Below are 12,622 nucleotides of genomic sequence, written 5' to 3'. Positions count from 1 at the left end.
TAGGACTCCTATCACCTCAGTAGCAGTGCAGCAAATGAGTCAGCAGAGAATGTGCCACTGGGTAATGTCTCTACATCATTCACATCTGCTGCATGAGGGGACACATCTGATGCAGACATTGGTGCTCCCAGCCGTGCCCCAGGGAGGCACGCACTTACCCCAGGCCAGTGTGACTCAGCAACGTTTCACGGTTATCTGGTGGTTGAAGGAGATTTCAGGGTCAAAATTCTGTCAGCAGCGTTTTATCCAAAGTGGTGGAAAGCTTCTAAAAAGCACTGCAGGGACACATTCTGGATAGCTTTATGGCACTGGCCTTCAATGCCACAAACTGATACCCAAGCGTGGTATTTTGGGAAAGCCACAGGAAGGCTCGTTGCAATCACCTTCACACATGTCCTTAAAAGCAATGGCACTCCCCGCGTAGGCTGGACCTGGGCTCCCTGTTTCCTGAGGGATGGTGGCCTTTCCTTGCTGCTCCTCACTGTCAGGGAGGCTGTGCTGCCTTGGCACGAGGCTCACAGGTTTGTTATCAATCATCTCTCTGGGGGAGCAGAGCTTGGTGCTAGGTGTCCACATAGTTTAAGGGGGGGACAGTAGCAAAGGCCTTGAAAATACAGGCAGTGGTTGAGGGAAGAGACCTCAAGACAAGTTAGAATGCAACTGGCCATTTCCTATGGTGGAAAAAGTGCAACCTGGAAAGCTATGAAAGACTACTTCTGCTTTAGGAAAGGGAGGAGCACCTGGGTGAGGCACCTGCTGCAGCCTGGCAAGTAATGTCTCCTCCAGGATCAGGCAGTGTGTAGCCTGACGTAGAGGTGCAAGGCTGGGCATTGCCTCAAAATGACATCACCTTTTAACAGGAGCAAATTTGGGGAGGGGAAGCAGAAAGCAGACACCCAATTCAGACCCAGCATTCCTCACCAAAGAGCTGGGCGAGATCACCTCCACTGCAGTGCCTGAGGTCAACATAAAAAGGACATGGAACTGCTGGAACAAGTCCAGAGGAGGGCCACGAGGATGATCAGGGGACTGGAGCACCTCCCGTATGAAGACAGGCTGAGGAAGTTGGGGCTGTTCAGCCTGGAGAAGAGAAGGCTGCGTGGAGACCTCATAGCAGCCTTCCAGTATCTGAAGGGGGCCTATAGGGATGCTGGGGAGGGACTCTTCACTAGGGACTGTAGTGATAGGACAAGGGGTAACGGGTTAAAACTTAAACAGGGGAGATTTAGGTTACATATAAGGAGGAAATTCTTTCCTGTTAGGGTGGTGAGGCACTGGAATGGGTTGCCCAAGGAAGTCGTGAATGCTCCATCCCTGGCGGTGTTCAAGGCCGGGTAGGACAGAGCCTTGGGTGGGATGGTTTAGTGTGAGGTGTCCCTGTCCATGGCAGGGGGGTTGGAACTAGATGATCTTGAGGTCCTTTCCAACCCTAACTATTCTATGGTTCTATGATTCTATGAAGGACCATGGCCATCGGCGCTGGTTACACAGGTCAGCTCCATGGTGCTGGGCACTCACAGCTCATCTCAGGCATGATCACTGAGAAGTGATTGATGGCTTTGAGCATGTGATGGCAGTGCTTGAGGCTGAGTAAGAAGCAATCATTAGCATGGGGGGTGAGGTTGATGCATGTCAGCATAGCAAACGTTTGTTTTACAATTTAAACTGTAAAAGAAAGTGCTATTATCACTGTATCCTTGCCACGAAAGAAGAACAGAAAGAAAAAGAAAGAATTCTAAGTGAAGAGTTAAAATGTGGGGTTTCATGATAGCCTTCTCAAAACTGACTGAAAAACTAGACTGCTCCTGAGCTTCCTCTAGACGCGGAAAAACCCTTCATAAACTTCCTAAGAGCACTCGTTAATAGGGTATCAGCCTTAGGTGTCTTGTAGGTTTGGAACATTCAACTACATTTCTGCATTTTTAGTTAACTAAGTGCTACAGAGTTGCCCCCAAGTGACTGAGGGTCCCATGTCGGGCTGCAGATCCCAAGTCCTAGTTCTCGTTAAGTAATTCAAGGCCTTGATTTCAGCTGCCAGTTTGGAAGCTGAAAATTCAAAGCTTCCTTGTTTAAGCTTTCAAAGGAAACTGGAGAAGTGAAAATGTGAGGGTTGTTCCCCCCCCCCCCCCCTTTTCTATTCTGAAATTTGAAACAGCTGCTACGAAATGTTTATAACTATACATAGTGCCCAATAAATGTCCAAACCTGGAAGGAACTATGCATGAATTATGCCTGATTTATACATTAAATAAAAATAGAAAGAGCCAGTTGAATTTTAAATGTTCTTCCTCCATTCAGTAAGCCTTGAAATTACGATGTCTATAGAATACTGCCTGCAAAAGCATCTAATGCATTGCACATACTATATCAAAATATTTTAAAAGCATTCCAAGAGTTTATCAGATAAGGCAAACACTGGGACCCAATTAAACCTTCTTAAATTGGCTTTTCATAGGGAAAATTCTTGGCAAATTGTTTTAAGCTCACCCCACAACATGCAGACCAAGATTAACCAAAATGAAAGGTCTGAGGTGCCAGTAATTGCTGCAAGTAATTGTACTTGGGCAGGTCAATAAACCCACTGGGCCTGTAACTCAGCCCTCAGGAATCAGAGCCCAGCAGTGAGGCAGAACAGCCCCCATGCCCAGCCCTGGACCCCGGCCATGAGAGGCAGATCCTAGGGCTGCTCCGAAAAGGACAAATCTTCACCTCACCTCCGTCTGGGGAAATGAAGCGTGTCTGATTACGGCATCTTTGCACAGATGGGAGCAGGGCGACATTATGACTCTGACCCCAGACTCTGCTTGACTGGCTCTCTGTGCCAACCAGCCTTCCGAGATGGGGACAAAACTGGGGACTCTGGTGCTTCTAAACATTTGTTCTTCCTGCCCCTGATGAAGAGAGCCCTGCTTTTTAGAACAGGCTTCATGGAGCTGAAGTTCAGCTTTCACATTGGGTACAAATGAGCCAATAAGTCATACTAGAGTTTTGTTTACTATGTAATACACCTCAGAAGATATGTGAGGCTAACATTTAAAAAGCAGTGTCATTATGTATCTTTATTTAGTCACAAGATACCTTGGTAGATACTTTTGCTGCTTCTTTAGAGGTCTGTTTTTAAACTGCAGATATGCTCCAGTCACTGATTTAACACTGAAGTGGTAATAGCTAGCCTGTTTGACCCTAGGGAGTGAAGATATTTAATATTTTGTCTTTCAGTTTATTACTCAGCCCAGGCAAACAAAGCAAAATAAATCCATTAAATTGTAATTTCTAGAAGAGCATTCCCAGGTTTTGTTAGCTAAATCACATTTTTGCAATTAATGTGATCGTTACAAACATCTTAGGCCTTGCTCAAGATCATCCACGTGTATCAAAATAAAATATTCCCATCCCAATTTTATGGTACAGCTCTGTTAGAAAAATATTTCAGAGAAACAAAATCAAACCAAAACCTTGCAGTTTAACTCCCTGAACAACAGAGGTAGCTTCGATTTATTTCAGCTGTCTCCCCTGCTGCTCTATACATAAGTGCTTCCCAACTCCCCTTGTCACCTCAGTCCTTCCTTGCTGTGTGCTCTTCCCACCAGTGCTCTATGTACCCCCCATTACCACAGCAGCTGAAAATTTCCTAGATGGTACCCCCAAAATACAGCAAAGTAGGTGAGGACATGCCCTGGGAGGTATGTGTGTATTTCCATCCACCATCACACTTTCGTAGATGTGGGGACAGACCAGCTGGCTCACCCGCTGACCCAAAGTCACTGACAGTGTGTCACTGTGTTCCTAAGTGGGTGCCCGCCTCTTTGGCTGCAGGGAAGCGGTAGGCAAGGCACAGGGAGGGCACTGGGCCCATCATCCCCTTGCCTCATCTCCTCCAAAAGCTGGTTTGTCTTAATTTAACTAGGGCCAGCTAGATCTGGGATATCAGTTTACGCTCATGCCCTTGTAATGAGCCCTAAGAAAACTACGGGAGTTGCTCTGGCACACATGTGGGTTTGTGCTCACACAGGATCGATCCTTTTACTGCAGACATGCCCAAAGTCTGGAGCTGCTGGTACAACAGCCAGCAATATAACTAAGTGTCTCCACATAGGACATGACCAAGTTTACGTGCCAAGGGTAGAAGAGGATAACTGCCTTGCAGCCAGCCTTTGCCAACGAGCAGACAAATCGCTGCAGTGCCTCAGGGAGCTGCAACTGAATCGTCTGGGGAAACCAACACACAAACATCTCACGTTATTGCTTATCATTTCCACCCCATGCCTGAGTGACCTGACAACATGGAAGTAAGTTAATATAGCCATGTAAACACCAAGCTCCATTTGAGACACGGACCATGCTTGAATCCCTCCTTTAAGGAGCACCTGCTTCTCCTCACCGAGAAGAAACGTGTGAGCAGGAAACACTCTCCAAACCTGCTGGGCCCTTTTACAGAGCTACATAAACCTGCAGCCCCACCATGTGCATAACAGCTTACTACAAAACTGGGAGGAAAAAGGAGATGAAGCCATCCCACTCTACAGCTTCAGCACAGGACAAATAGAACCAGTAGGTTGAATGTTTCCTTGCTAAGCTAAAGAGCTGTAGCCAGTCGCTGGCACTGCTCCAGAGGGTTTCTGCCTGCACAATCATAATTTGTATTTTACCCTTTAATGTTAACAGTGTTTTCATACTATGCATTTCTCTTAAGATAAAAAACCCAAACAATGAACTTTTAGTAAAGCTCACTCTGGGCCTTCCCTTGTTCTTCTGCTATCTGTTGGTGGTTTTGCCACTGACAAGAAAAAAGGAGGACCAGAGCCTTTAATGCCCTACTTTTAAGTGTTAATACATTTACAGAAGTCTGTACAAACAAGCGCCAAACAGCAATTACACATTATTAGAGCTACACAATATCTGTACATGTTGCTAAAACAATGCTGCTAAATGAAGAAGCTTTATTAGTTCAGAGGTTTTGGCTGCTGTTATTAAAAATATAATACCTGAAAGGAAATCCAAGTATTTCATTTTACAAACAATTTAAAATATAGCAGTAAGCAACATAAACTATTGCTTTTTATGTTTATACAATTTTTTGGCATAACACTGCCATACAGTTACAGAATTATAAAATATATCTTTATAGTGCATTACAAATCCAGAAACTGGTTACCACTCCTACCACATACATATGGTATTGGTACTACCAAACATGCACGGCATTCTGTAAACACTGCAAAAGAATACAGAGAAGAGAGCAGGACCATTCATAAAAACTGACATGTAGCCGTTTCATTTCACAAGTAAAAATTGTTGGGTTTGGGGTTTTTTATCTTTTTACTGCATTTTTTTTAGAACACATTTTACCAATGATGACTATGGTACTTCTAAAGTTTATCTTTGTAAAACTTTACCGAATCATCTGTTGCTGAACTCAAATTGCACAAAGGGCAAACAACCATGGGAGAGGTTAAAACACAGAAGAGCGAGCAAATAATGATTAGCAAACATGCTTCAGCAGATCCCAAAATTGTAAGTGCCATAACCTTTTTTACTGCAAAACAATCATTTTCACATAGTTAGCCACAGTAGTAAATACATTCAGTATATTTCACAATAAACTTTAACTGATGAATACGCCACTAGACTTCTAAGTGTGGTAGAATTAAAAAGTGCTGAGTTTCTAAGGAGTAGGAGACTTATTTCAAAACAATTTGCCAATTCTCACATTTGCTATTTTATAGCAAACAGCTTAATGCTTTTGAAAATAAAGACGAATATAAATGTAAAGCCACAGGAGGTCTCTATTGGATTGCTCTCTATAGCTTCTGAACTATATTTTGGAGCCCATTAGTTATGGCATGTATTAAACATACTCTTTAAAATAAACTCTTGCTTTCCTCAGTGGTGTTACCTCAGTACACTTAAGAATGTGGGCTGTAGAAGGAACATAGCTTTCATGAAAAGACATAGTTCCTAGGCAGTACAGAGCACAGAGATATTACAGAGATGTAATTTATATTCCCCTTAGAGAACTGCATCTAAATACCTCTTAGTAGTAAAACTCTGGTATTCACTGTGATGTGTATGGAGAATGGGTTGCCCCACGCTTAAGCCTTTTCGGCCCAGCCTTCATTTTCAGGCTCCAAATACCTTTTGAGCAGTTACCGCAATTGCAACTTCCCAGTAACATTGGGGTAACATTTCTAGGGACATGTATCAAAGTTAAGTTACCAAAAGGTGGAATGAGTATGGTTCTCAGCAAACCCCAAACAGTATACATGACCACAATGTTACAACCACTGATGCTGCTGTCTCCAAATCCAGAGGTGTCTCCTCATCCAGATGTGGCCTAGGAATCGGTTTTGCCCTTGACTAATCTTGCTTTTACACTGATAGGAAAACAAACAAACAAAACCTGTTCTGAAGTTGGAATCTGGCTTTTAATGCCTCATACAAAAGGATCTATGTGTAAAAATTCATTCAGAAGGGACAAGCAAATCAATATTGACATCAACATAGGGACAAGTTTTCTGCCTAAGCAGACATCTTCTGCCTAAGGACAGAAACACAGGACATTTCTGCCTAAGCAGATATTTTGTCATTAGAATATCCCATGGCTTTCAAAAACTGAGTTGAAGTGGATTACTGTTCATCTTACAGTACTTTCAGTAACTGTTTTCAGATGCTCTAGCAACTCTTGAATAAAGAGGTCTGCGACAAACAAGGTATTATTTTTTCCATAAATAACATAATTAAAACATGGAATTCACAGCCACAAGAGACTGTGGAGGCTGAAAAAAAACATGAGTTCAAAAATGGAGAAGTTCTTGGAGAAAAATGGGGTCACCTTATCTATTCTTTGTTTCACACCATCTGTTGGTGGCTGCTGCAGGAGGCAGGATACAGGGCTAGGAATATCTTTGGTTCTGATCCACACTAATAGTTCTTAGGACAATGTACATCATTAGCAGGATATTGTCATACATATTTATTAACTGCAAAACTTACTTTACATACTTGCATCTTACTCATAAATACAGTTTTTGTCAAGGAAATTCAGTATGATACATTAAAACTATGATGTAAAAAGAGTTACATTTTCACTTAAGCATTTATATCGTACTATAATTTTCCATCGCCACCATCACAACTGTCAGGAAAGGAAAGGTACAAAAAATAATTCAACTAAACAGATATACATAAACTTTATTTAAGAAATAAACAAAAGCTGTTTTCCATTTAAATCTAGTGAATCTCCTTTAACTTACCTTATTGAATCAACCATCAAAATTTTACAAAGCTTCTAAAGTCTGTAAACTTTCTGGTTATAGTGCAGGTATATGCATCTGCAGATTATTAGAATTATCCTGGGATAATTCAAGGAGGCTTACACTAGGTTACATGATATAATAGCAATGGTTAGATAAACACCTAATATACGAAATTGCTGCAGTCTTAAAGCAGGAAACTGAGGCGTTCACCAAGCCAGAAAACAGCTCTCAAAGGCTTATTGCAAGTATTTTTAGCCTCCTTCAGGATTACATCTTTAAATATGAGCAGTATGAACACCAAGAGCTCAGTTCTGCTCCTAGATAAGTGCACAAGTGTAACACCTCTTAAAATCTGGATGGTCTGCGGTGCACACCTCATTTACCCAAACTGCCAGTCTCTATGCCAACACAGTTTCAGCAACTGAGGCACAGTTATGTCCCACATAGTAGGGCACAGAGATGTAATTAATGTTAAAGTGCTGCATTTTTGCATGATATGTGTGTACTCAGTAACATATTGTCCAGTTTTGCATTCATATCCCCTCATTATAGGATACTTGAATTCACAGGTGTGTGCATATATACACTCTACTCCCACTTAAAAGTACCAGAGACTACTCATATACACTTATTAGGAAAGAACCCCTGTATGGGAGTGAATAGCTCAGATTCTAGTAAAACACTTGGCCAAAATACATTATTGTAGCAAGTACACAGAAATCCCTGAGTACTTAAGTATATAGCAAGATAAACCCAAGTTTAACAGTGAGTAAATATCCTGGCTTTTCTTGCTCATCTTCGGTTTCTGAAGTAATGGTAAAAAGTACTGGCCTTTACAAGAATACAATCATTGTATGTTGCACTGTAAACCTGAAAGCCAATACTTAGAAACATCAAGCACGGAGCGTTTCTGGTTGCTAAGGCCGTGATTCTGTAATGAAATGCACACAATGCACCCATTTATCAATGGGATGCTACACTGCATGATTGCCCTGCAATGAATCCTTCTTTTAATCACTTGCAGCATCACAAGAAACAACTCTATGAAAAGAATTATAAACCACTGCGTTTAACATAGAGCAGAATTTGCTAGTTAGAGCTGAACTGTCCCACGGGAATAATTCTGTTGCTAAAGCTATCAAGGATTACGGAGTGCAGAAGTCCACCTGATACAAAAAACCTCACTTAGCTAATGCCCATAGTTCTTTGTAGGCAATTGGTATGTCACTACTTTTCCAACTTCTGTGAAAACTGATAGAAATAGACTGAGTTGTGGATTAAAAAAAAATAATTAAAAATTGCAGTTAATAAGGACATGAGTCCCAAAGTTCCCGACTGCATTTTCAGATATGCTAGGCCCTTAATGCAGACAACCCTGCCAGATTAAAAGCACATTAAGTACTTAATTAGGAGTGGAGAACCAGCAAGCATGTAAAGGTGAAAGCTGTGTCACAGTAACAGAATACCATACTGCAGAGAAATCATTTGGATGCATATCCCAAGAGCTTCCTGGGTTAAAAATAGAGCAAGATTTCTTTCTTTGTGTGTGTGTGTGACAAAAAGACAAAAGATCTCCTGAGGTCATCGACGTTCCATCAAATTACAGTATAAATATAATTACATTCCCAACATCCCTTATGTCACTTGAACACTACATTTTGAATTGTTTAATATTAAAATCCTTCAATTGAAGGTTCTGTTCCTTATAGTTACATTCCTTACACACATTTTCCCTATGCCATTAAAGAAATAACTAAAACACCCGCTATCAAGTTAGCATGGTTAGGCACTCAAGATTTATAAAGTCACAGGCAGAATATAAAGCTGTCCTCCCTGTGCATACCAGTCAAGTCAGAGTCCTTAACTCTACATGGACCAATTTTATCTTAGCATTTCCTGACCCCTTCTGCTCTGAAGGTCAGAGGAAACATGAACAAGGGGATCCTAGTTCAAGCCCACGGTATTGTGAAAGGCTTCTAAGCACCTTTTCTGATTTCAAAGGAGGAATTCTCTGGGGCATTTCTACTCAGACAGGCTTAGTACCTCCTTGAGGAATCTGAGTTACCCTTAAAAAAATCCACATACATACTTTCCTTTCCTTACAAGTTGGCACAGGAGAAGAAGGGATACATCTTCCTTCTTCCCCTCCTCTTTAGGATGCAACAAACCCTAATCTTTGTCCATGGGTACCAAGATCTCTAACTACCATGCTATTTAATCCCAAGAAAGAATTCTACCTGTGGAAAGCAATGGAGGATGCACTACCATGATGGGAATTAGCAAACCAGAAAAATAAAGATGTTTCGACTATGCTCTGAAACTCCTGAACACTTTGTCATTTTGAGTTGTAAGACTTGAATAAAGTCCTGTAGCACTCTGACACTCAAACTGTAGTCAGCGACTTGCCTCATGACATTTCATCAAAAATACATTAAAGGCAATGGATAATATATACACTTTTAAATAGAAAATACATATAGAACTTTTAGACTATTTTAGGACTGTAGAAAGTGTAAGTTCTAGCTGCATTATTTTTTAATTCATATTCTGCAGAAGTTGCTGGGTACTATCTTGTTTGACTGGCATGAAGTAAGACAAGGCTACTCAGGGACAGCAGACAGTCCTTCAGTGAAGAAAGTTGGGAAAGATCTTAACTGCAAAATTCCTACAGGCTGGGCTCCAGCTGGGCCAGCAGACTGGCCTGCCTCAAACAGCTGATGATCAAACTAACATTAAATTGTGAAAGACCTCAGATTGAAAGCAAAGAGAGGAAACAGCTGGAAGGAAGCATCAGGGCTGTCTTTCTCCCCAGAGCAGCAACAAGGATTTCAGCATTGTGCAGACCCTACATAAAACTGGCCAAGAAACACCGAAGTTCAGGTAAGATCCAGCTGGACAGGCCTGAGGACATTTTCTCTGATGGCTTTGATGATTAAGCAGTGAAGTTTTGTGGTGAGGAGACTGCTCTTCAGCTGTCCAGAGGCTTTCCAGGTGCTGCACCCAGCTGGGGGAGTTGTTTTATTACAGCTGATCAACAGAAGGCCTTCACACTGAGACCAAATCTGAGTAATCAAAGAGACATCCCTCTCCTCCAAATTAGTAGTACTAACAAATGAGTCAACAGAAGAGAGAACTTCACATGGACTAAAAGAAGTCTAAAGTGCAACTTCCCTTGTACCCAGAAGCTGCAGATACAGTTTCATTGTAAGTTAAACTTTTATTCAATGTACAGTGATACCCAGCTGCATAGGACATTTTGATATCTGTTGTGTCTCCAACAAGGATATTGATCTAAGGTAAAAGATGTTGTGCAAATACTGCTGTTAAACAAGAACACAATTCCTAAAAAATATCCACTAGGGAAAAAACTGTGCTCTTGAAATAATTTTGAGTCATTTCATAAAAGGAAATCAACACTTAAAGCATATTAAAAGAAACTTTAAAGTTCTGATGTTCCAAGGCTTTCTAGCAAGTTACACCTTTTTTGTTTTTAAATGCTGGATGGATTCATTGGCAAAAAAAATAGATAAGCTTTTCTATGCAATCTGTCTGGAAAAGATAATTTCTTAGATTTGAATATACACGATTGTTTTTAAGAGCCACATCTGGTTGACTGCTGATAAACAGAGCTTGAAAAAAATAAAATTCATTAACCTAACAGAAGCCTAATCTGATGCATTTGCAACAAGCACAGTCTCATGAACATTTCATACAACACCGGATGGGAATTTCACCCAAAATAAAGGAGCAAGGAATAATTTGCTCATTCAATATGAAACATAATGATTTTTAACCTCAGACTCATTATTTGAGCTCATCCTTGGTTTTTGTGGTGGTCCCCCCTGTAAGTGTATCCTTATCAAAGTTATCTTGTAGATCTGCTGATGTGTTATTTGGGGAATTCTCAGTGTCACATAAATCTTTCTCTTTAGTGCCTGGGTGATTTCCACAGTCACTGTTCAGACCTTCCTCATCTTTTTTGGAATGAGAAGCGTCCTCCTTTCTGTCTGGAGCATCATGAACGTCTTCTGATTTTGAAAGCTGACCGCTATCAGTATCACTGTTCTTTTCACTGTTGCTCTGCCTAACAGCATCACAGTTCATTTCTTGTTCATCCTGATCATTTTCTTCCTCATTTTTTGTGAGTTCTACCTTTCTTTCTTCAGTTATTTTACCAGCTGAGCTTCCACTTGCTGATGTATTCTTAGGCTCTTTTGGTTTCTTATGCTTAGAAATACAACTATTGTGAATAGAAATTGGAGATGCTGGCTTTTTATTTGTTTTGCTTCCCTCCAACTTCTGTTTTCTTGGGGGTCCCCAGATAAAATGCTCCGAGGGTGTATAATGTTGCTGAGCAAATCTCAGGAGTTTCCTCCTTTCTCTTCGGTCTCTAATAGTATACACAAAATATTCTAGAGCACTTTGCTTAATGTTAGGAATAGTATCTTCCACAAGAGCTTCATGCAGAATAAATTTTACCAGGGGAGATTTAAAACTCTCATATCCAAGCTCTCCAAGACTTTTCAGAATTCGAGTGATTCTCAAGTAGTTGTGTTGAGACCTTTGGAAGAAAAGGGTGAAAAAATCCCATTGAATCAGGGGAAAAAAAGAAAAACTAACCCACCTTACAGATACAGAGCTGGAATAGCAATTCCTCAGTCCTTTTTATCACTTCAGGTGTGTACTTCAGGCTTCCTGTACTTTAATTTCTCACAGCTGCTGAAGCTTGCTAGCACCTCCTTTGCTAGGACATTGTGAGTGAAAATTAGTGTCTGTACAGTGCAATGAGGCAACAGGCAAAAAAACCCCCATAAAATCAAAGTCTGTACTGATTTTGATTCCTTCTTCTGTATGTACTCTTTCTAAGGAGAAACCCAGTCATTTTATATAATAAGAGTTTTGGAGTGTATTGCCATAATAGAGCTACGGAACAGGATTCATTGCACTTCATTTAAGCTATCTGAAAGCTGGGTCTCCAACCCAGAGTAGCTACCTGCACTTCTGATACAGTCAGTGCTGGAAGAAAACCAGGCACCTCTAGAGAGCAAGTCCCACTGTTGTAAGAAATGTCTAAGACAAATGGAATGAACTATAATCTGGAAGTTCTTGTGAAGGGATCTTTCTTCCATAATGTACACATAAGTAAAAGTAAAACTTAAATGTGTACGTTGCAGATGGCTAAAATTAGGTAAAAAGCGTCCCAATTCACGACTTGAAACTGTGTAGCTAGTCACTGATGAGAATACAGGAATTACACTGTAAAAGTGTGCAGCGAGTAATATTTGGGCTTCCCAAAACCTTTTTTCATCTGTAGTCTGAGTCTGAGCCCACACCCATATTGGCTGACATAATATTTAAGTAAAATT

General features: G+C 40.9%; 1 protein-coding gene across 3 annotated transcripts in view; it reads right to left on the bottom strand.

The window, feature by feature from the left end:
* Nucleotides 1–4,789: 4,789 nt before the first annotated feature.
* Nucleotides 4,790–12,622, bottom strand: part of OGFRL1 (opioid growth factor receptor like 1) — an 86,654-nt gene continuing 78,821 nt past the window's right edge. For all 3 annotated transcript variants that reach the window (XM_065681436.1, XM_065681434.1, XM_065681433.1), the window contains one exon: nucleotides 4,790–11,817. In XM_065681436.1, coding sequence (XP_065537508.1) covers nucleotides 11,061–11,817 — 757 coding nt within the window. In that variant the 3' untranslated portion in view covers nucleotides 4,790–11,060. The remainder of the gene's footprint in view (nucleotides 11,818–12,622) is intronic.

Source organism: Lathamus discolor, chromosome 5 (assembly GCF_037157495.1).
Source record: "Lathamus discolor isolate bLatDis1 chromosome 5, bLatDis1.hap1, whole genome shotgun sequence".
Classification (NCBI taxonomy): domain Eukaryota; kingdom Metazoa; phylum Chordata; class Aves; order Psittaciformes; family Psittacidae; genus Lathamus; species Lathamus discolor.
Note: the sequence above shows the minus strand (reverse complement) of the source record. Positions and strands in the feature narration are given on the sequence as shown.